This window comes from Perca flavescens, chromosome 4 (assembly GCF_004354835.1).
Source record: "Perca flavescens isolate YP-PL-M2 chromosome 4, PFLA_1.0, whole genome shotgun sequence".
Classification (NCBI taxonomy): Eukaryota; Metazoa; Chordata; class Actinopteri; order Perciformes; family Percidae; genus Perca; species Perca flavescens.
Window position 1 is genome coordinate 26,575,906 of NC_041334.1, and position 25,599 is coordinate 26,601,504.

General features: G+C 40.3%; 1 protein-coding gene across 1 annotated transcript; it reads left to right on the forward strand.

Annotated features, from left to right (window-relative positions):
• Window positions 1–15,341: 15,341 nt before the first annotated feature.
• On the forward strand, window positions 15,342–23,966 carry pfkmb (phosphofructokinase, muscle b). The gene is made up of 22 exons (XM_028575323.1): window positions 15,342–15,581; window positions 16,893–16,966; window positions 17,466–17,543; window positions 17,827–18,016; window positions 18,250–18,415; window positions 18,497–18,541; window positions 18,760–18,868; window positions 18,961–19,056; window positions 19,148–19,240; window positions 19,369–19,494; window positions 19,655–19,719; window positions 20,911–20,974; window positions 21,083–21,229; window positions 21,307–21,377; window positions 21,498–21,585; window positions 21,682–21,834; window positions 21,928–22,092; window positions 22,172–22,233; window positions 22,337–22,448; window positions 22,552–22,651; window positions 22,739–22,844; window positions 23,247–23,966. The coding sequence occupies exons 1-22, from the start codon at window positions 15,497–15,499 to the stop codon at window positions 23,386–23,388; spliced, it is 2,337 nt and encodes a 778-aa protein (XP_028431124.1). The 5' UTR covers window positions 15,342–15,496; the 3' UTR covers window positions 23,389–23,966.
• Window positions 23,967–25,599: the final 1,633 nt, after the last annotated feature.

Below are 25,599 nucleotides of genomic sequence, written 5' to 3' on the forward strand. Positions count from 1 at the left end.
AGTTAGCCTGTATGTTTTTTTTTTTTTTTTTTTAGTTAGCCTGTACGTATGCTAGCGGGATTAGCTAACGTTGCGTAGCCAGCCAGGAACTTCGGCAATCGGCAGTAGTTTCTGCTGTTAAAAGCAGTCAATCTGCAGTGATGTTTTGAAATGGAGACACATGGCTGTGTTAGCTGTCGAGGTTAGCTCGCCGAAGCTACTTGCTGGCTATGCAACGTTAGCTAATGTCCGCTAGCATACGTACAGGCTAACTATAGCCAGTTAGCTTTGTGTGTAACTAACAAAAACCATCTCGTAGGAGCTAAGTTTAACGTTTCATTCAATAAAGTTATGGTACAAAAGGAGCACTAACTCTACAAGTCTTATGTTGACAACGTGGACGCAGATATAGGAAACTCTAAAGGCAGTTGTAATATTTACCTAGCCGGCTAGACTAACGCTGTTGCGCTAACGTTAGCGAAACGTCGGCGTAGCGTTAGCTAGCTGTCTAAACTTGTGAAAAGCATCCCCATCCAAGTAATAAATAAACATCACTGAATTCCAGAAAAAAAAAAATGACAAAAACCTGACAAAAACTGGCCTTTAACACTATTTGGAGACATTTTTAACAATGATATACATATATTGAGTGCTATATGTACCTATTAATCAACAGTGGTGGTTAACCTGCAACATGGGCTTTAATCATTCCTCTTGTCCGGCGGCACTAATGCTAATTAGTTTCTCTCCAGCCTACACACCCCGCACACACATACATTTCAGGCACACACCCTCTACATATGTAATGACATGGTGCCTATTTACACTTTACACACGCACTGACACGGCTGAGTGTCTCCCTGCAACATTTTTCTCATTAGGATCTCTGTTCCGTCAATCGAGGCTTGGTGAATAATTTATAGATATTGGCGAAAAGATAGTTGGCAGAGGATCTGTGTGTCCAGCCAAAGTCCCTGGTATGAGTTTTTACATGTAAGCTTCCACAAGTCACAGGGGTCTTTCTGCCAATACTGTCTGCCAGCTAAGATCTCCTGTTCATTCACACTGACAGGCCACACAAAAACACACACAAACACACACACAAACACACACACACACACACACACACACACACACACACACACACACACACACACACACACACAGTGTGTATACATAATGGCACACACTGAGTCATACACATGGAATAAACACACATTCACCAACATATATACACATTTACATTTTTATACCAACCCTGTTTCCTATAGAAATTAAATTTGTTTTTGAGAAAAACATAATTGCTGCATGGATTTTGTTAATTGTTTTTTCAATTAAGGAAGTGTTACTTTTTTGTAGACTGTGGTTAAGTAATGTGGAAATAACAGTTGAAATAACAGCAACTTGCCAGATGTATATAAACATAATTTAAAGCATATACACCAACAAGTCCTCCAAACCATACGACTATATAGGTTTTGCATTCCTACCCTTTAATACGACCACAAGTGTGTTTTCCTTCCTCATATCTAAATTAGAGAACGTAACGGTCGCGGTTTTAAACATGTCGTTAACGTTGTGAAACGGTCGCGGTTTGGTTAGAGTTAGGCACCAAAACTACATAGTTAGGTTTAGAAAAAGATCCTGGTTTGGGTTAAAATCAGTACATCTGTTACGTAACTTCACTTCCAGTTAAGCATGTAACGCAGGAAGTGATGTAGTTCTGTTTGTTCTGTTAATGTTAAAAAAAAGAAAACTTGCTGTTTACTTTTATTTTCAAATGGGACAAAAATCCCTGTCTCTTGCTTTGCTCCCGTCATAATTACAGCCAGAGGGTGCCTGCACTATAAACGTAAATATGAGTCGTAATGAACATACGACTTATATGACGACTTATTGGCTCTGTCTTGCTTTGTTTGGTAAGTGTAAGAGCCATGGTATATACAGTAATTTATATACAGCACAGATTCATATACACCTACTACACACACACACACACACACACACACACACACACACACACACTTCCTAGGCCGATGACTATGACAAGCCCTGCTGTCTGCCTTGGTCCTCTCCCAGGCTTTGGAAGAGGATGGGGAGGAATGCTAAAGAAACCAGGAGAAGCCAAGCATACAGTTCCACTGTGGAGGTGGAGGGAGGTGGAGGCTTGAAGTGAGGGAGGAGGGAAGTGGATGCTGCTCACCACACCACACAGCTCTCTTTCTCTCTTCCCCCTGCCTCTCCTAGCATCCTGTCAGTCTGCAGAGACCCCATGTGTGTCAGCCAAGCAGTGGAGCATCCCTTCTGTCTATTTTACCTATTGTTGTTGTTCTTCCTCTCTCCTCACTCTTTTACTGTTTTCTCCTGTATGTTTTTCATACTTTCTGTTTTATTGTAGCCCTTTTAAGCATGCTTTTCCGTTAAAGGTGGTGCAGAGTAAGAACTTCACAGAAAGGAAAAATTATATTCCACAGCTTGCAGTATGCTGTATATGGAGATAGGAAGAGAAGCAAATGGGAGTCCTTAGAAGAACAAGTGGTATAGGGTGTCTGTGTACACCATCCCCTGTCCTCTAAAACATTGAAAATATGTTGTTCAAGGCCATTACTGATTTTGGTTGATATTGTTTTAAAGTCATTATGGGACTAAGAAAAAAAGAACAAAATTGCAAAGAAAGAGTGGTCCTAGAGAGACGGCTCTACTCGGTGTGTGTGTGTGTGTGGACATGTTTCCTGTTAAACTTCTCCACAGCAGGTGTCAGCTGAAGAAGGAGGCTTGGAGGCAGAGACATGGCGGAAGAAGGCAATTACTGTTGTGTAGCGTTTTGTTTTGGTTGTGGAAGCAGCATTGTTTGGCCTGCTGCTAATGAGGCCCAGCGAGCTTGATAATAATGAATTGGGAAAAAGGTGCCACAGGGACACTGTGTGTGTGTGTGTGTGTGTGTGTGTGTGTGTGTGTGTGTGTGTGTGTGTGTGTGTGTGTGTTTGGTGGAGATGGTTGGCGGGATCATCTCACCAGAGAGTGTTGACATTCTCTCTGATAGGCCCCCAGGCTGAATGTGGTATCACAGCACTGTTTGATATTGATCTGGCCACACACACACACACACACAAACACACGGACACACACACAAACACACTCTCCCAACCAAAAAACAAAAACACACACACATACACACTTTTCTAAAAAGAAAAATCCGACTCAACCTTGTAGCTTTTGTTGTCCGTGTCAACTGTGCTCCGATTTACCTTTTTATTGACTTCCTTTTAAAATATGTCAGGTGGATGGTCTGTAATAGACACGAACATTTCACAGGACAAAACCAAACGAGAAAGCTGAAAGCCTCCCCAGGGTGGGGGGCAGAGGGAGAGACACGAGGCAAAAATACTGCGTGAGGTGAATTTGAGTCAAAAATAATACTCTGTCTCCCCTAAAATCTAATTATACTTTCACGACACACATGTTGATTTCATTCAGTGTGACTTAAACTAACAGAAAATATAATTATCTTTGATGTCCATCGCAAATAAACGCCCATAAGTAAATAGATACTCAAGAGCTAATTGGACATGCTTTTAATGGTGCCAATTTGACTAAATTTAAATACAGAAAGTAAAAATGCAATAGGCTAAAAAGGGGGTCAAAAGAAAATAGCAGCCAGTAATATTGGTTCCTAAATAGGCCTACATGTTGGCGTTAGCATGTTTCCATGTATCAGATTGGCACTTTTTTATTTTTTTTTACTTTTCCCATTTTCACACAAAAGTCAAATTTCACGTGTGCCTGGTTAGCTCACCTGGTAGTGCGGGTACCCATATATAGAGGTTTACTCCTCGACGCAGTGGCCTCGTGTTCGACTCCGATCTTTGCTGCATATCATTTCCCCCTCTCGCTCCCCTTTCAAGTCTACCTAAAATGGCAAAATTTTCACAGAGTTTATTGAAAAAAATATATATATAAATAAAAAAAGTAGGACAGGCAGCTCTTCACATAGAAAAAACTAAGAGATCTACTTCAGGGGATTTAAATTACAGGAGGACTGGAGAGTCCCCTGAAAAAAGAGTATTGCAGCTTTAATTATTACTAGGGTGGGGGTGAAAAATTACCCATTCCAGATGGGCTAAAAAAAAACTAACCGGCCCAGTTAAAATCCCTTCACCTCCCTTAGCTTATGACTATTCATTCTGGTTTCCTTGTAGATTGTGACCACACTCAAGTTGATGAGTTCATGTGAAACACCTTTTGCTTCCTGCCTTCTCCTGATTACCAGCCGCGACAGTGACGCCGTATTGTTTTCACCTTGTGTGTGTGTGCGTAGTCCTGGAGACGCCTACTGTAGCAAGAAATACCACTGAAGCGGTTTTAAGTACTTTGCCAGTGTTTATATTTCTCTTTCTATCTGTCTGTCTGTCTGCAGGTGTGGTCTGAGCAAGGGTGCCAGAGGTAGTAGGGTAGGAAGTCCAATTTGGCGTTGCAGCTGGTGTGATCCCATCACAAGATGGTCTCTATGGCACTGTTGATTTTGGCCATACACACACACCTGACACAAGCTTTTGTAAAGCCTGGATTCAAGAGTGCACAATTCTTTGACTTAACCCTTGTGTTATCTTCCCGTCAACCTTGAAAACCTTTGTTTTTGCTTTTTCCAACATTTTAAATTGTTACATTTTTTCTTCTACACATTTTCAGTGCTTATTTCCACGTCCCATATTTTCTGATATAAAACAAAAATGACGGGTCAATTTGACCCAAAGTCAACACAAGGGTTAAGCATTGCTTGTGTGTGTGTGTGTGTGTGTGTGTGTGTGTGTGTGTGTGTGTTTTGGTTGGAAGGGTGTGTTTGTGTTGAATGCTAGGGGAGGAGAGAGAGAGAGAGAGAGAGAGAGAGAGAGAGAATTATTACTCCCAACACTTTGGTGTCCAAACGAAGCCCCTTAGATTCCTCCAGACTAACACCTCCCTGAGGAGACAGGATCAGACAGTCTGCAAGAGGGAATGGATCTGCGTGTGTGTGTGTGTGTGTGTGTGTGTGTGTGTGTGTGTGTGTGTGTGTGTGTGTGTGTGCGTGTGTGCGTGCGTGCATGCGCGTGTGTGTGCGTGTGTGTGCGTGTGTGTGTGTGCGTGTGTGTGTGTGCATGTGTGTGTGTGCGTGTGTGTGTGTGCGTGCGTGCGTGACTAGCAGCCATGTTGGAGGGTTTGGTTAGCATAGACCTAAGACCACTGACAGCTTGGCTACCTCTCATAAATTACATTTCCTCGCCTCTCTTTGCACTCCAGCTCCTCTTTGTCGCTCTCCATCTTCATTGTGAATACAGCCTGATCCTTCCATTTCTCCTTGTACCATCCGACTGTTAATAGCTTCTGTCAACACCAGCGGTCTTTTCTTCTGACTGTCTGTGTGCTTTTTTTCCCTCCTTACTCTTAAAAGGTGAATACTTTTAGCATCCTGCTTTTGTCTATGTATCTGTCTGTTTTTGACACTTTCTCCCACTGCTTTATAAACCCTCTCTCCTCTCTTGTCTCGCTTTCTCTCGCCTCCACAGAGACGGTGACCAAAATATAGTCTTTTTTTTAAAAGCACACTTGTATGTCTCCCTCCAGCCATTTAGCTTTTCTCTAGTCTCATGTTTCCTTTCATTTCTCTCCCTTTCTTTTACTCGTTTGTATCCGGCTGGCAAGAGCAGGGACGTGCGGTGCATTCTCCTCCTAATTTATTACTTAATGTATTTTTCGCTATCATCTTTTTCCCTTTCCATCTTCTATCCATCAGACTAATGGACAAACGGATATGTTAGAGACATTTAAGTCTGACTATTCTTATACCACGCTCCAGTCCAGTGCATGTGTCATGTGTCATGTATCTTCATTCATATATATGCTGTATATATATATATATAGCTATAGCTCTAGCTGTGACTGTCTGCTGTCGCAGTCAAACGAGGTGGTCTCTTGTCGAACATGTACTGTAGTAACCCAGGGGGCTTCTTATTCTCTCTCATTCTGTCTTCTGTCTCTCTGTGTGTTTCGCTGTCTCTCTCGCCTCCTGACCAGCTGTCCCTCTGGGGTGGGGCAGAGGAGAGCCCAGTGGACCAAGGCAGACCTTGTCTATTTCCATCCCCCTCTCACCCCATCCCTCTCTGATGACACAGGCGGCCCCCTGGTACCATGACTGGCCCTCTCAGTCAGCTCTCATCAACTGGATTGACAGCTGTCAATCAGTTGTCTGGGCTGCACTGGGAGGGTGAAGCATTGATGGACAGTCACTATGTTTGTGCATGTGTTTACACTCATCAATAATGTGCTTCTTTAATATCGGAGCCGTTCAAAGTAAAATTTATTGTTGATAAAAATGATAATTCTAGGGCTCATTGTTGGCTTGTAGGGATTCAGCCTCTTTGAAATTTCTGTTAAAAATTAAAATATTCATTATTCTCGTTACATGTGTAGTATAAAAACAATGTGATGTCTCTACTCAGCTGAATTAGGCTTGTTAGATTGATATACTAATGACTGAACAGTCATTAGAGTCTGTCAGGTGAGGTTCAGCTCAGAAGCTCTGTTCATTCAAACACGCCTCCTGTGTTGTTATCAAGAAGACAAACATTTCCAGACGTTTGAATGTTTGTAGCCAGTGGCAAAAGAGCAAAGTAGCGAGGATTTCTCAGCTCGCCTCTCTTTGTTGTGTGGGAGCAGACACATCCATTGTTTATCTGCGTTATTATTATTCTCCATTGCCACCAAACCACTAATGACATACAGTAGCATTCAGATCAAACCCCTCTATTTATGGCAGCCAGGATGGAACTTGAGCCATATTCTGCAACTGTGTGGACAAATTAATGGCTGAACTGTGTGACCCTGTTGTATCAAGCAGGAAGAAAATTCCAGCATTATTACAGTATTTCTCTACTAGAGCATCACAGTTTAACATGTACATTGGATTCAAATGTAGCATTAAAATTACACTCAACACGAACATTATGTCTATCTATGAATTACACCAGTGTAAAATATGTCCTTCACCATGAGGTTAAATGCAGGAAGAAGTATCAATACTACAATGTTCAAATTCTCCATAACAAGTAAAAACCTTGCATTAATATCTTGCTAAGTAAAAGTATAATGAGCAAAATGTACTCAAAGTAAAAGTACTTATAATGCAAAATGGCTCCTTTCAGAGTGTAACATTTGTCATAAATATTTTTTTTTAATATTATTAATGATTAATTAACATGCAGCGTTTTAATGTAAAGGTGAAGCTAATTTTAACAACATTATATAGTGTTGGGTAGTTTAATCCATAACTATTTCTATATTTAAATAACTGTATCTATTTTGTAAGCTGATGTTATTTTTTTCCATATAAAATCTTTGTTTAAAAGGAAAAACTCAGGAGCAGCACAACTCATTTCACATATGTGAAGAAGTTTCGGGAGACCTTGATGAAATACACAGAAGCATTTAATGGACTCTCAACTGAGGAGAGATTAAGGTAGACAGTGCAGTTTAACTACGATGTGTTATCGTGCAGCGTTGTCCCCTACTCTCTGAAGTTCCTGTCTTCCTGAAGGAGTATTTAAATTCAGGCTGGAGGCGTTAGCCTAAATCTTTCATTTAAATAACTTTCACAATTGTCTACATTGTTGTTTCCATGAGCTTTAAATGGTAGCTACTTGTTGTAATGTTACATTACATCTGACGTTGTCTTATAGTAATGCCCTTGTCCATGCACTAGCAGAGAACTGTAAAATATTATGTATCAAAAATGTTCTCATTAATTATATCTTTTAGGGTGTAAGGATGATAGGATACGGTGTTTGTATCATAAGTATGCTGCATACATTACTGACACACAGCGGTCCCCCTCAAGCTATTGTCCACATGTTGAGATTAAAGATGCAAATTGAACCAAAATAGCAAAACCCAGCAGCAAAAACATACTGTTTTTTGGCACTGGGAACCACCCAGAATAAATGTAAAGGGAATTGCCGAAGCATGCTTAACTTTTAGTTTAGTTTCAGTTTAGCTTATTTATCTGCACAAATAATAAATCAAAATCTCAACAATCAAAATGTATTGATTATTTTGTTTTAAAAAGTGTTGGTTAAATGTTTTCAATATCGTCATGTAGCGCTATTCTGTTTCCTCAAAAAAGAAGAAAAAAGATTCATTCAGAAGACATTCTTGCTGAATCAACCTCTCAGCTGGCTTAACAATTCATCATTACGTGTAATGAAAATCATATTATTTGAAGGCAGTACAAGGCTGTGATTTATATGACTGCAAATTAACATATCAATAAGCCTTATAGGAAATGTCTCATTAATTAGTCATCCCTTAATTGGCCCTGAATGCCATTAGCGCGCTTTGTTTGTTAACCATGCGTTCATTAATGACATTACCGTGCGACCCGGATCTGCATGAAAAAACTAAGATTAGTTTAAGTGTTGTTCAGCACTTTGTGTGTGTGTGTGTGTGTGTGTGTGTGTGTGGGTTGTACAGTGAGTACAACATGTGTGTAAGGGTATGTGTGTAAGTGTGTGTGAGAATGAAATGACACCCCTGCCCATGCTGATGCACAGGCTGGCTCTGCTTTGATCAATGGCGCCTGGCATTGGGAGGGGGGGCAGCTCGAGTTGAGTTGGGGTGTAAGGGGGGGTCTGAACCTCCCACTGGTGCTGATGAAGACGAATGAGCTAACAAGACATGACGGAATTGCTTTTGCAAAGAGGGGGGCTGAATGGTGTATTGTGATATTGTGTTGAGGGCGGATAAAGGGGCCGCTTGATTTATTGTTCCAGCAGCAGATAGCCACCGTTTTACCTCCCCTCCCTCCCTACTTATTCACAGGGACCCTTCGGTCTTTAATTACAGCCCCCAGCCTCCTCCATTCTCTCATCCATGTCCTTATTAGAAGAGTCATACCACACATCATACAGCCACACTGGCAGAGGACAACAGTATATATTAGACAAAGCCTGAGGGGGGGAAGGAGGATTGGTGCCCAAAATGTCACTGCCATGTTGATTTAGCATTCCATTACCACCTTATAGTCAGGAAAACAGTGAAGAAATACAGAAATTGGGGGAGAGTTATGAAGCCATGGAATTGAAGGTCAAAGGAAGAACTAGAAAAAAGGATAAAACAGTGAATGGATGAAATCGAGGAGAGGAGTAAAATGGGCCGATTTAAGATATGTAATAATGGGAAAGAGGGATAGGGGGATGACAAATGGCAAAATAGAGCAGTCCCCAGAGAGAGGAGGAGGTGTAAAGACATGTTAAATGGTGTGGGAGGTCTGTGAATACGGTGGAGCACGGTGGTCCAACCTGATGAATTCAAAAAAGGCCTTTGGATGAGAGAGGAAAGCAAAACAATAAGAAAATGCAGAATTGAAATAAGAAAAAGGGAAAAATGAGAAAAAGCTGGACGAGCAGAACTGATTGCCTTGCTGGCCAATTACAGATTAGTCTGTTTGTTTTAAAATGAATATGAATAATCTAATTATATAACACAAGACTCCCCAGCACCAATACGTGGACAATTAGCTGTCTATATTAGTGATTCTCTGCAGCGAAAAGGCAAGAAAGGGGGAGAGGTAAGGCTGGTGGGGGGGTGGATGGGGTCACCCCACACAATTTATCACTGCATTGCCATTCACTCTCTGAAATATCAGCCTATTAAAACATTCATTGAGATGATTAAACTGCAATAAAATCTAACAAAATTTGCACTGACACTTTCAGTGCATGATTTATTAGGCCAAGGCTTTCCATGTGCTTCTCCCACCCTGAGACGGAAAAGATCAGATGCTGCTGCCACCTGTTGGCCAAAACTTGGTTTCATGACTGTAATTCAAGACCATTTCCAGTGGTACCGTTTTATTTAATGTTTCAATGTTTGCTTATATGATTACTTCTTTAAAAATATAGATATAACTAACAACTATATAGGATATTATTTATTATGGATTACTCTGACAATCCTTTTCGTGATTTATGCGTTAATCATTTGGTCTATAAAGCCCACGCTGACATATTCAAACTGCTTGTTTGAAGATATTCACTTTACTGTCATAGAAGACAGCAAATATTCATAATTGAGAAGCTGGAAACAGTGATTTTTTTGTTTTGCTTGAAAATGGTAATTAATCAAATGTATGACATTTATGACATTTTTTGTAGATCGACTAATCAATTGATCTACTAATTCAGCTCTTAGACAAAGATCTGATTTTGGGCACCAGAATATCGAGTATGATGATTCTGTCTTAGTGCTTCTTAAAGAGTCACAACTATCTGTTGCAGCTACAGTATGTGACTCTACCAAGTTGCAATGCTTAGAATAAAACATAGATGGGAATCAAGAATCACTTGGCAAGCACATTTACTTTATTGATAGATAACAGTTACAACAGATTAGCTTGAAAGAGAAAGACAGAAAAGAGAGAGTGTGGGAAAGAAAGAAAGAAGTGTAGAGGGCACTAGAAAAAAGTTTCATAATGTAATGTTGAATATCCAGCTTCATATTTCTAAATGTCACAACAGTTTCTTTATGCAAATTTCAATTACATTTACCCATTTGAAAACAATTTTTAATCACTGAGAATTGTGTTTCTATAATACAAGTCAGCATCTGACAACCCCATTCTCTTTCACACAGCATGATCTAATTACCTACTGCATGTTTCACATAACTGGAGATAATGAGGGGTCAGATTGTAACAATATCCAGTCCTCATTTCACTGCATTAGCTGAGGTTGAAGTGTTTTGTGTTGAACTGGTGTTGTATTGATCCATATGGTTTATTATGGGCTGTGTTAATACTGTCAGGGAAGACAGGAGGGGGGGATTACCTGGAAATGGTAATATTGATCGGGTTTGCCTCAAGAGAGGGCTACATGTCGCTCAGCCCACCAGGGGCGCACAGTATTGGAAAGATGCTGCACAAACAAGCACCGACGGAGATGTGTGTTTATGATAAGCTGGGTGTATGTGCTTTTGTACTTCTGACTTTGTAGGGACAAATTAGAATGTTTGACCTGAGGACACTTTCTCACTTTTTCAAAGGGCAATCTCAGGGTTAAGAGTAGAATTAGGTTACAGTAATAACATTACTGTGCGACTCGGATCTGCATGGAAAAGCTAAGATAACTGTTGTTCAGCACTTTGTGTGTGTGTGTGTGTGTGTGTGTGTGTGTGTGTGTGTGTGTGTGTGTGTGTGTGTGTGTGTGTGTGTGTGTGTGTGTGTGTGTGTGCCTGTGCTTCCCCAACCTGCTCTGGCATGACAGTCACTCCAGTATGGCGGGCACATTGCTGCATAGCTCGCTGTCTGCTGAGTGGCTGCAACAGCAGTCAGCAGTGATTTAAATAACACTGACCCCATATTACCTAAACCAATAACCTGGAGACATAGAGTAATGGAGTAGGTTTAATATAACTTTATTAGACTTTTCTCTCTCCATTAAAGTCCTGTGAGGCATACCTGTAACAAAGGGCATCATGGATTAATGAATTTACACAGGAAGTCTTAATATAACACATAATACACAGACACCCAGTAAATATTTAGCATGATTTATATCTGCATTTGTATTGAGGACATATATATATATATATATATATATATATATATATATATATATATATATATATATATATATATAGATATAGATATATATATAGATATAGATATAGATATATATATATATATATATATATATATATATATAGGTCCTCAATACAAATGAAGATATAAATCATGATATAAATCATGCTTTTGCATGTATACATATGTATATATATATATATATATATATATATATATATATATATATATATATATATATATATATATATATATATATATATATATATATATATACACACACCACCCTCCTTAGTGTAATATTTCACATTAGTGTGTTTGTTACATCCCCCAGCACTACAACCTTATGATAATTACAGACACTGATGGATTGTATCTGATTACCCGCCTTGCTTTAGCGATGAAGGTCATTAGTCCACAATGAAGTAGTGATGTAAAGCTATTAATACAGATCAGATACAAAATGGTTTCTGAAGAAGAGACATGCTGTGAGTATGTGGTACCCAGGCGTCCTCTCAGCGCAGTGGCTCCTCTCTGTCACACTGGTGGCTTGTCTGCTGTTCTGGCTCAGAAAGAAAGGTCAAGGTATGAATACTGTGTGGATATTTATGTTTGTGACGGGTCATTTCAGTCTGTGCACTTATTATATTTGAATTTTATTGTAATTGACACTTCTAGTCCACAAATTGCTTTTGCCTGAGCATTGTTGTGGAAACTTGTACCACAAGTGGGGGGGAATTGACATTTATATTTGTCAGGTTGTAGCAGGGAATGGCGGACCCAAAATGCAGAGAGCAGGCAGGCAGGCAGGAGAAAGGTGAAGACGAGGATTTATTGTACAAAAACTAAATAAACCATGGAAGTCCTGTGTGCAGCAGCAGGCAAAAACTAATACCAAAAATGAAACAAAAGAAATCCAGGGAGCAAAAAACCAGACACGAACAAACACTGGGAGACACGACAGGCACAAGCAAACACACAAAATGATCTGACACTGGACAAGGGGAACACAAAGACTAAATACAGAGGGTAATGAGATAACACAAGACAGGTGACACAAGGCTGGGAAACAGGTGAAAGGCTGGGCAAAGCAATCAAAAAAGGAGGGATACACAAGACAGGAAGTAAAGTGGACCAGACAGAAAACCAGAGACTTCAAAATAAAACAGGAAACTGAGCAAAAGACAACACAGAAAACAGACTACCAAACTAAGACCAAAACCACAACAATATTTACAAGGTCATAAATACACAAGCATGATGTATATTGACATGTTTAGTTGTAGGGATGACTGTGAAGTTTTACAGTAATGGCGGTAAAAAAGGGGAGGAGTTTCTGTGTGTTTTAGATAGCAGCACTGTGTCTATTTAAAGACAACTCCAGTAAACTGCCTGCAACAGACACGCCTCCCACTCTCACTGTTGTCACATTGATTCTTTTTTTTTCATCTTTAATCACATTATACAGGCTAATTGTCAATTACTGACCACCTTGTGCATTTCTCAGTGTTTATATTGAGCTTAAGATGCTTCTCCGATAACATACATTGATATATTTGGTTAAGAGAAGTAATTATGTACTTAGGTACTTAAATAAAATCAGCTTTCTTGGCAGTGATTGAACAAATCCTTTAAGAAAACAAAACCCTCCAGAACCACACACACAAGCCTATACCCAAATGGAGGTGTAGTACTGCACTTCATCTAATTGCTTATCTGATTCATAATTCCAGACATGAATAGCGGACTAACGCAATATAATGTGTCTGTAGAGGAGAAGTCAATTAAAAGTAACTGACAGTTGTGTCGTGGGGGTTGAATTTCCCTCCATATAGAAATTACTTACACTAAGAAATTATAAACCAATACAAATGGTGATGTGACTTATAGGCTTTGTGAGTGGGAGCCATCCATTTATAATACCCAGAGGTCTTGTTTGTGTGCAACCAATTTCATCTTCTAGCGAGAAATACAACATCAATCTTTATTGAACTAGACGTGACTTGCTGAATTCAGAGGAGACTATTTGTTTATTTGTTTCAATAAAGGAAGATGTGCAAAGCATGTTTATGTGCTTTTTCCCCCCAGTATACAGTACATCCCTCAGTAACCAGCCTATCAGCTGCAGCTCATAGTAAAAGACGTGATAAGGCCAGTGGGAGTAAACTAACCTGCCATGTACAGATAAAGGATGTTACATGGTGATCGCAAATGCTTGGAATGAAAGAAAATGCTGAGAAATAATGCTTGAGCATGCTGTCTTTTGTAGAAAAAGTCTATCATGTGAGTGAGTTGCTGCCCTGTACTCTAGAGTGCCTTATGGGGAGGTTTTCTGTAACACCAACTGATGAATCCACTTTAGAGCACAGGCTCACCACAGTTTGAGTCTGGATCACATTCTGGATAAGTGTTATGGTTCTCCATCCTCAGGTGGTGATGACATCTCAGCATCTGAATGTGAAAGCAAGACAACCTTAAGCTCCGATCCACCGGGGGATGCTGGTAAGACTGCAATTAAAGGACTATCACTATCAGTCTGAATATTTTGAGAGGGGTAGATGAAGACCTAAAACTCAGTTATAGAGATCACCTCACCATAATGTAATTAATAATGGTGCCAAAAAATGGTGGTTTGATTTGTACCATCAGTAGCTGTGATAGCACATATTAATATGCACAGTGAAACACTGTCCAAGCAACAAAAAAACTATGTTAAAAAAAAGAAACACCACCAACCCTGAATGGAGGTGCAATCAAGGCATGACAAGTGTTTTAATAACTTCATCTAAAAGCTCCAACATCTACTTATTTCCGGCAAAGAATGCATAATGACGGCAAAGCAACATTTCAAACAAACCTAAAATAAGGTAATCAAAAAGTAACAACATTTCCCTGACACTTATGTCTCTGAGTAAAGTATAGTTTTAAATACAATCTCTATTGAAAAGATTTAGGATTAGGCAGTACAATTAAACCATAAAGGGGGGTTGTGTAGTGCCATCCCAATTCTGAGGTTCCTGTCTTCCTGCAGGAGTATTTAAGGACATATGGTCCTTCTTCACTCATCTATGTGTGAAAATGCTACTGGATCATTTACAACAACTATTCTTATCTACATGACAAGTCAAGTTATAGGTACCCCACATGCATGACATTCATCTGTGACCGTCTGGGTCAAAGGGCATCTTGTCCAGTATTTCTATGTATGCATTACTACTAGTTTCTGAGTGTATGAATCTACTCAACTTACACAGCATGAGTTCGTAAACTGGAAATTCTACCACAAAGAGCAGGCCATTTTCACAACAACAAATGTTGCATATAGATATCCAGGAATAAAACCTGCTGCAGTCTGCTAAAAAAGTTTAACCAAGAAGATTAATTTTCAAGCAAGACAAAGTCCCTCATTGTAAAGCTTTTAAATTAAACAGGGATTAAAAACAGCAATATTAATGCCCTGTAGTGGTCAGTGTCCAGAATTTGTTGTTAAAAAATACTGTTGAAATAGGAACAATTTTCCAGATGTGCAAAGCCGATACAATCTATATTTAGTGTATTATATTTTAACTTACGTTTCCAGACATTTTTTTTTTGTGAGGTTTCACATTGATTTTGTAGAAGATACGTGTGGGAGGAAAATAGCCTAATGACATTTACTGTGATTCAATATCGTAACGGGTGCGTGCGTGCGTGTCTGCGTGTGTGTATTCAAATGCCTCTTGCGCAACTATGTGTGATGTGTGTCTCGATGTTTGCCAGGAGGATAGTTAAGCTGTGCACTTTTGCAACTGGTATTACTTTCCAGGCAGGCTGACTTAGAGCTGAGAGGCTCCACACACAGTACAGCAGGGTGGCAGGTACTTTTACACTCAAGGCCTTTTTCCCTCAGACAGCTTCAGCTCCAGGACCATGGCACAACCGGCTTCCATCGACCCCACCAAGATGGGACAGGGTCGGGCGATCGCCGTGCTGACCTCAGGAGGCGATGCCCAGGGTAAGTGGAGAGTTTCCAGGGTGGTATGTTAGTGTTGAGTGCAAAGGCAGAGCATGTCTGCTGTTTTGCCTAGGCAGGTGGTTGAGAGGATCTGGTGTGTTTGAAGTCAATACTTAGTAACTCAACAGCAGGGTTTAATGACAAAGACGTAATTGAGATGTAAAGTGAGTCTGAAACCTAGAAATAAATATGCCCATTGAATAGTCATTTGTTATCTTAAACAAATACTGTAGACTATACATCTCCATAGTGTAGGTTTATTTTTTATACGATCTGTACTCAAGTTCCTTTAGCACTAGAAATAACACAGCTTTTTGCCTAAAGTCAAGGCAATTTTTACTGTCATATCCAATCATGATTGCAACCCCCTTTTATATCAAATTTTGACAACTCCTAATTTTTTTTTTATTAGTGATAAAAATACTCCGATGGCAGCAGAGCTACATATCTCAGCTATCTATCTCATACAGCTAACTTATGGAAAAGGGCAGCATGAACTCCTACACCTAAAGCTGCTAGAACCACAGCGTGAGACAGCCTCTCCCCTGACCTTTAACTTGATGAAGAATATCTCCACTGTGACCTTTGCGAAGTGTGTCAGTGACCCCACACAGCACTGGGGTTTGAGTGTGTGAGACAGTGAGTCTATTTTCCTACTTAACTGAACTTCATAAGACTTTGGGGCAAGTGTGTTAATGATTAACTGCACAGCTTGCTAACCCCTCACCCTTCTTCTTTTTCACTTTCCAAAATACATGATCCTCATTTCAACTTTACATTTTTAGTCATCTTGGTATCCTCAAGTCCAAGTTTCTTTCTCCGTTCCTCTTTCCTCTCTCTCTCACGCTGTATATGTTATGAAGGCTAATTTTAGAGGCATGACCTTTCTGTCATGTTCATGTAAAGTGGTGGGTTGAAGTGAGAGGGCCGTCCTTTGCTTCCTTTCTCTCCTTTGCTCCTTTACACTGTAAGTGGAGATGCTCTTGGCACCCTTAAAGCTAATCTATCCACATCTTGTCCTTTAAGCGACCTCCTGAGTTTTGAAAGTGCAGGCAGAGGCCCAGTTGTCTTTCCTGCAATACAAGCTTTCCACTATCACTGATCATTAAACTGTTGCCAACAATAAAGTAAAGTAAAATAAAATGCTATTATAGTATTGTTTTATAACTTTTCCCCCCACCATTTCCCCATTATTTCATTCAATCATTCTTTTCAACTGTGTGTGAGTGATATCAAACAATTATAAGGACTAATGTACACATACACACACACACACACACACACACACACACAAACACACTATGCCTACAGGTATGAACGCAGCTGTGAGGGCCACGGTTCGAGTGGGAATTTACACTGGAGCCAAGGTGTATTTTGTCCATGAGGTAAATGCCGATTAATTAATAGATTACAAGCTTTGCTTTTGATCGACTAATTGTTTTTAGCACTATATCATGGCCTAACACACAAGACTAATCATAGATAGTCTATATCCATGACATTCCACTTCCGGGATTGTTTCGGTGCCGCCCGAAATTCTGCCGGATGACACTCTTTTCGGCCTGATGTCCGTTACCTTCCACTTTCTTTGTGTTGTAATTTTAAACTCCGGTGGATTTATGAGGACTATGTTTAACTGCTCCTCAGATCTCTGCAGGGTAAATCCAGACAGCTAGCTAGACTAGCCAGACCCTCCTCCGCAGCGCTGTGTAAGAAGGTCTGGCAATGCAAGACTAAATCATAGATAATCAGCAAATCCCAACATAATTAACACAACATTTGTTGGCCTGAATTAGCAGCACATGACAGAGTAAAAATATGTCTGAAGCTTCTTCCCAGCAATGACCCCTGTTCATGGAGTTGATATTTTGTTTTTGTTGACAGGGTTACCAGGGTCTGGTGGATGGAGGAGACTATATCCGCCTTGCTACTTGGGAGAGTGTGTCAATGATGCTACAGCTGGTGAGAACAAGCATGTGGATGCAAAAGCAAATTTATCTGCACGCTCCTCATCTCCACTCTTTTTTTAACTTGATGATAATGATCTGTGTAACTCTAGCAACAAGCAATCTTTGGCCAGTGCAGTTCTGTACTGTAGGTCAAATGGTCATTTAAATGCCAATGTTCATTAAATAGCTTAAGATATAAGGCATGAATGCTTAGGTTACAGATAACCCTTACCCCTTCTCCTTATTTGCCTCCTTGTGATTCTTGTTTGAAACACTTCCTTCTTGCCTGACGTCAGGGGGGTACTGTGATTGGAAGTGCTCGCTGTCAGGATTTCCGCACCAGGGAGGGACGCACCAAGGCTGCCTGTAACTTGGTCAAGTTGGGTATCACCAACCTGTGTGTGATTGGAGGTGATGGCAGTCTGACGGGTGCCAACGCGTTCAGAACCGAGTGGAGTGGGCTGCTGGCAGACCTGGTCAAAGCCGGTGAGTGGCATTACTCCAAAATTCACTGTTCTAAGCAACATCCCTCATATGAAATTTCTCCTTCACACATTTGCCCTATACTGGTGTAATGCTACATGCTGGCAAATTGGAATATAAAAGCCGGTATTCAAATCATTTGCATTATCATCATAATAGTTTGGGGTAACTGGGCCCACAGACAGATTTACCATAAATGTATCTGAGAGTGTTGTCATTTTAATCGGTGGTCCCAGGTAAGATCACAGCAGCTGAGGCCAAGAGTTCCTCCCATCTCAATATCGTTGGCATGGTGGGCTCCATTGACAACGACTTCTGTGGCACCGACATGACCATTGGCACGGACTCTGCCCTGCATCGCATAATAGAGATAGTGGATGCCATCACCACCACAGCCCAGAGGTACGCATGGAACCCTTCGGGCATTTCACAGACTTACCAAGTCATTTTGTTAGTCTCGACATGATATGTGTTGTTCTGTAGTCACCAGAGGGCCTTCATCCTGGAGGTAATGGGCAGGCACTGTGGGTGAGTAGCCTGTGTGTGCTTTATGCAAAAGTGGCATGGTTGTTCATTTATCTTATCTTATTTGGTAGTAAAATAATTGATACAGTCGCTAAACTGCTTGTTATGCACTCATTTTTTGACAAAAGTCCAATTTATGATATGAAACATCAGCTTCAGGGACATACTTTTCAGTTTTGCACAAGACACTTGAACCCTAGTGTATGACTCTTTACCTACAGTTACCTGGCCTTGGTGACAGCTCTGGCCTGTGGCGCTGACTGGGTGTTCATCCCGGAGATGCCCCCAGATGAAGGATGGGAGCAGCATCTGTGCAGAAGACTGACAGATGTAAATGTCTTGTCCTGCATCGTCTTCAATACTAAATCCAAACTTGTTACAAAAGTCTGCTTGTTCATAAAGGTTTTCTCTGTCCCTCTTAGCAAAGAGGCCGCGGCTCCCGTTTGAATATTATCATTGTTGCAGAGGGAGCGATAGACCGCCAAGGTAAAGCTATCACATGTGAAAACATCAAAGAGGTCAGTAATGGCAGAACTCCAGTATAAACCAGCACACATACAGTATAGAGGCTCTTCATATGAGAAATTAAAACCTAATCTCTCTGTCCAGCTTGTATCAAAGAAGCTTGGCATTGACACCCGCACCACCATCTTGGGCCATGTGCAGAGAGGAGGAACCCCTTCCGCCTTTGACAGAATCCTGGTAATATGACCACTGTCTCACATAAACCTTTTATATATTCTCCAATTAATCGTATTACTTGTTAACGATGTGAATACACACATACCTGCTTCTCTAAAATTGTCTGCATTTTGATTGTCATGATTCAGGGCAGCAGGATGGGTGTGGAGGCTGTGATGGCTCTGCTGGAGGCCAAACCAGACACTCCCGCATGTGTGGTCAGCTTATCAGGAAACATGGCTGTCAGGCTGCCTCTCATGGAGTGTGTGCAAGTGGTGAGTCAAATCTGCTCCATATGCAAAACAAATCATTCCCATTCAGTTTGTACATAATGAACAAATGAACATGGCTTCAAGGAGCAAGAAGTTTTTGATTATTTTTGTTGGATTCAGCTCTCAGTTTCCCTTTTTGTCTTTTGATCTTCTGTTACATCAGACTAAAGATGTCACCACAGCCATGGCTGAAGGGAGGTTTGACGATGCGGTGAAGCTCAGGGGAAAGTGAGGCTTGCACCTGTGCATTATCTATTTCATATTCTCAAGTGTTGTGTTGAGTTTTAAATGGGGTGAGGCTATTTGCACCCCTGGTACAATTAGCAGTGTATGCTATTTGCACCCCTGGTACAATTAGAAGTGTATGCTATTTGTACCCTGGTGCAATTAGAAGTGTATGCTATTTGCACCCCTGGTACAATTAGAAGTGTATGCTATTTGTATCCCTGGTACAATTAGCAGTGTATGCTATTTTTACCCCTGGTACAATTAGCAGTGTAGGCTATTTGTACCCTGGTGCAATTAGAAGTGCTATTCGTACCCTGGTGCAATTAGAAATGAATGCTATTAGTACCCCGCCGGTGCACAGAGCAATGTGTTCTATTAATACCCCGTCTGGTACAAATATCAATGTATGCTATTTGCACCCCTGTGCATTTACAGTAAATTGGCATATATTTACACACAGTTATCCATACTACTCATGTATTACACCTTTTTGGAATATTATCACTCTCACATTTTTACCCTAACCATAACCAATCCCACTCCTCTTGCCTAAACCTAACCAACCCAACCAGAGCAGGCATATTCATGAGTCTTCCCCTACCACCCTGCAAAAAAAGAATAAACATTCGCGTTCGCGGGTCCTGACTTGCGCAATTGCATGCAAGTTATCCAATCCAAATTTAAAAAAATATGATCACCACACAGGGAAATCAAACTCCAAACTCCCATACCAAAGGTAGGCGTACTAACCACTCACCCCCACGCGCTCACCCCTGTAAGCGCTCTAACCACTCACCTAGCAAATCTTACAGATTGTTGGACAACTCTTTACCACTTGATTGGTTTCTTCAAGCCTCGGTTGCTAGGTATCCGTACTGTATACAAAAAAATAGATACTAACTAACAGACTAACAGTTGTATGCTTTCACTGAAGACAGAAGGCGCAACTATAGTATCCATTTTCCGCTAGAAATTAAATTGTTATAAACTTTAGAGTCTAAACTTTCCTAATATGCCAGTTTCTGCGGTCATGGAAGATGAACGTCCGCCATGATTTCGGTGCACCCGAGCAACGTGTTTTTGTTGTTACGTCACAGGGTGTGAATAGCTCAGCTGTGTGGCCGAGGCTATTCGTACCGGGGGTGCAAATAGACACTCCGTTTTAAATGCCTGTACATTTCTATACAATAGGAGCTTTGAGAACAACTGGAACACTTACAAAATGCTGGCTCATGTGCACCCCCCAGACACAAAGGTCAGCAACTACAGTTGTACCAACGTATTTTACATTAACTGTAAAAAGTCAGTAAGTCCCAGTAGAAAAATCCATGTAACCTGACAAATGTCTCCATGCACGTGCCAGAGTAATATCAACATTGCCATAGTGAACGTGGGAGCTCCGTGTGCTGGAATGAATGCGGCAGTTCGTTCAACTGTCAGGGTCGGGCTCCTCCAGGGCCACCAGATGCTGGCAGTGCACGACGGCTTCGATGGCTTGGCTCATGGAATGGTAAATTCTATGCACATAAACACAAGAAGGCTTTTACTTTCAGAGCGTGATAGAGAATGCCCTCTGTCCCTGCACAGATTGAGCCTATTGGTTGGTCTGCAGTGGGAGGATGGACTGGAAAGGGGGGCTCCAACCTCGGAACAAAGAGGTGAGATATTTAAACAAAACACTCTGTTGATTGTAATAACAGTGCATGTTTCAGTGTTACCACAGTAAGTGTAAGTTAACATTGAACAGGTGTAATTCTGTGTTTTTCTCTTTTGTAAAGATCCTTGCCAAATGAATTCATGGAGGAGATCAGTCTGAGCATCACTAAGTTCAACATTCATGCTTTAGTCATTATTGGAGGCTTTGAGGTGAACTGCGGAAATATAGAGGCACAGCCTTAACACTGAAACCCGGCATTCAAATCACATTTTATTGATTTCTTCCTTCCTTCCTGTCTTCACCAGGCATTTGTTGGGGGTCTGGAGATGGTGCAGGCTAGAGAGAAGTATGAGGAACTTTGTATTCCCCTTGTCGTTGTTCCCGCTACTGTCTCCAACAATGTTCCCGGATCTGACTTCAGTATTGGCACTGACACCGCACTCAACACTATAACCATGGTAAAACGCCTATAGAACACACAACACCAGAAATTAATAGCCGAAAACGTACTCACTATATTCTTTTTTTCTTTTTCTCTCTCTCTTTTTCAGACATGCGACAGGATCAAACAGTCTGCTGCCGGCACCAAGAGAAGGGTGTTCATTGTTGAGACTATGGGAGGATACTGCGGCTACCTGGCAACTATGGCTGGCTTGGCATCTGGAGCTGATGCTGCTTACATCTACGAGGAGCATTTCAACATTCACGACCTCGAGGTTTGTCCTTACGAATGTAGAAAAGGAGGAAGCGAAGTGAAGAAATACATCAGTGGGCTGATAGTTGATTTGTTTGTAGATGAATGTGGAACATCTGGTGGAGAAGATGAAAACCACAGTGAAGAGAGGACTGATTCTGAGGTTTGCAGGAATTAGCGTCATCTCTGATCTGAGTTGACTCAACTTTACACTCTGCAGCTCATTGTGGCATTATATTTCACCCAATATTCTACTTTTGTTTCAGAAATGAGAAATGCAATGCGAACTACACCACAGACTTTATCTTCAGCCTGTACACAGAGGAGGGCAAGGGTGTGTTTGACTGCAGGAAGAATGTACTTGGACACATGCAGCAGGTAGGCCAATAGATGCAGATTTTCTGTTTGTTGTTCACCACTCAATATATTTGCCACCAGATTCAATTTCACAAACATGAGGAAACCTATCCTCTGTTATTAGGGTGGAACACCAAGTCCTTTCGACAGAAATTTTGCCACCAAGATGGGGATCAAGTCTGTGTTATGGTTGACTGACAAGCTAAAGGAATGCTACAGACATGGTGAGGACATGTTGTATACAATGTGGTGTAATGAACCCTGTGCTCCCTGTGCTAATGTATACTATATTTTTTATCCCAAACCTTTAGGTCGTATCTTTGCCAACTCTCCAGAATCAGCCTGTGTGCTGGGCATGAAGAAGAGATCTTTGGTCTTTCAGCCTCTGGAAGAACTTAAAGATCAAACTGACTTTGAGTAAGACTTCATCTCTATCCTGTCAATTTATGTACTTGTTGTTTTTTGCATTGTTTTGTATTTACTCACACTGCACAGCACAGTAAAAGTGAGTGGGCCAATCCCTGGTTTAAACATCATTAAATATTGTACTTGAGTTGACCGCCAGTAAGAAAAAGGACTGTCGACAATGTCACTGTGGTTGTGCTACATGTGTATTAAAGCAGATGATTGCTAACATAAAGCTTAAGCCCCCTTGTTGTGAGTTTACTTTGGAGTCATTCTGCACCCTAGTGGTCAAAAATCACTTCAGCTCCAGCTTTAATTTAAATATTTTACATAAATGGTTTGACCGTAGGCTTTGAGATTGTTGTTCTTGTTGTCTTCACTTTCCTCTTTGCAATGACATGTTGTCCTCCACAGACACCGTATTCCAAAGATACAGTGGTGGCTAAAACTGAGGCCCATCCTGAAAATCCTGGCCAAATACAAGATCAACCTGGACACCACTGAAAAGGCTGCATTGGAACACGTCATCAAGAAGACAGGCATAGTTCCTAAGTAGCCTTTCTGTGGCTTATTTTAAAAGCACTTTGTAAACTCTGTCTTTGATGAGTACAATATAAATAAAGATTGTAATTATATCACCAAAACACACAGCAAGTCTCACAGGTGATTAGTTTTTACAGAAAACATGAATACTGATTTACGCTAAAAACTGATAGTACTGTATTTGTATGGTGTAGTTGACATTCACAAAAGCTCTTTTGGTCTGTCTTGTGATCTTGGGATCTTATTTAGTCATTTCTTGTCAAATCCAGGTTCTCATCATATAGTGTGTCTCACTGTGCCTTTATGTAGGATTTTAGATCATTTTATCTGAATTGCATTGCTAAAGGCTTGGATCCAAATGTATATCCTCTTAGGCACTGAAATTAGAAAATTATTGCAAACAAATACAGTATAATCCTGGACCCTATTCTTTACATGTGAATAAGTTAATTTAAATGATTTGATTGGTGTTTTTCTTTCTGATGCTTTTCATCCTATAACTGCTCCCTGTACCTTCATCATCCACAGGCCTAAATACTGTTGATTAAAACTACTAAAAAGTGACAAATAAAATATTACAGATAGATTACATTAAATATGTTATATATTAAATCTGTTTTATTGATTTGTACAGCTTTGTTCACTTGGCCCTTAGCCGTTCAAGAATCGATCTGACAGAAGTTACTAGAGTAATGGATCAGTCTTTGAGACAATAGTGGGAATTCCACCAAATGGAAATATGCAAAAACTTGTTGTGTGGCTATTGGAAACACACTCTTAATGATAATATTCCTTGAACGTTTAGCTCCTTCTATTTGAGGATGGGAAGTTGTAACTATTTAAACACAAATGTCACAGGCCCACAGGTCCACAGAAGTGTGGCCTCTTGTGGATGTGTCTTTATGTCTGTAAAATCTGTATTTATCACTCCACTCACCTTTAAAAAAAAAACAAAAAAACATGCCAGCAATAGAACCACAGGCTATTTGGCGCACAGTGACCACAGAAAGCACTCCACCATGGACCTTTTCATGTTTTGTTGTTTTGCAATAGTGAATCACAGTGGATGTAATTGTTTTTTACTAATCAACACAAAGACTCTATATACAATCAAAAGACTCCACACAATGATGAGTTTGGCTTCACCTTTAAGACTGACTGGGAAATAATCTTCTCCCAACCTATTCTGACTCTTGACCTACACCTTAATTGTTATTTATTTATATTTGTGAAATGTCTGGTAGAACTATAGTGCCTGCTGATTTATTATGCAATCAGGGAATCAAGTTGATTTCAGAATCAACACGTGGTTTGTGCCAGTGTGAGGTAATTGAAAACAGTAGGTGAATTTTGGTGTGATTATGACTGATAATTATGATAAATAGAATGGCAGAGATAGTGGAAATAAGATAACTCCAAAACCTCTATGAACAAGCACTTCGTTATAAATCCCTTTGTTATAAATCCAAACCCTTACTACTACAATTAGGCCTACTATATACCACTCAAATATTATACTGTTCTAATCATTAACTGTACTTTAGACCAGAGATCTTCAACAGGGGTTCCAGGGCCCCTATAGGGTCCTCAGAATTACAGCAGGGGGGCCAACAAATTATTGTTTGATTTTTTCAAAAATAGAATCGCGTGGGCGCCTGGGTAACTCACCTGGTAGAGCAAACACCCATATACAGAGACGGCCCTCTGCTGCATGCTCTCCCCAAGCTGTCCTATCTAATAAATCACATCTGAAAATATACGTTAACATGAATCCAACATTTTATTAGCAAAGATAAATTAGCCTATTTGTGAATAGGCTTATTGGCCTATAGGTAAGGTAGCCAATAAGGTAGCCATCCACATACAGTTAAGCTTAAGGATTCAATAAGCTTAACAATAAAACAGGATGTTTAAATATATGAATATGTCAACAATTATTATCTTATTAATTTATGTGTAAAGGCTTTAGCCACCCTACACGTTATTGTAGACCCAGTTTCATATGCAACTCAATATTATACCATAGTAGTAGGTGGTCCTCTTTCAGCTAAGGGATCCTTTGCCTTCAAAACGTTGAATGTTGCCTTTTCGCTGGTTTAAATCATAGACTGTATATTATTGTTCAAATCCATTTTATTCTATCTCATAAACCCTAGAAAAAAAACATTTAATGTCTACCTCAGCTGGATGGACAGGGGAATTATTTGATGTAAATTTGTTTACT

Bases quoted from the DNA above. Each gene is read 5' to 3' on its own strand.
- pfkmb (XM_028575323.1), top strand. From the start codon at position 15,497: ATGGCACAACCGGCTTCCATCGACCCCACCAAGATGGGACAGGGTCGG. The intron at 18,017-18,249 runs GTGAGTGGCATT...CGGTGGTCCCAG, and splicing joins GGCAGACCTGGTCAAAGCCG to GTAAGATCACAGCAGCTGAG. The intron at 21,378-21,497 runs GTGAGATATTTA...TCTTTTGTAAAG, and splicing joins TCCAACCTCGGAACAAAGAG to ATCCTTGCCAAATGAATTCA.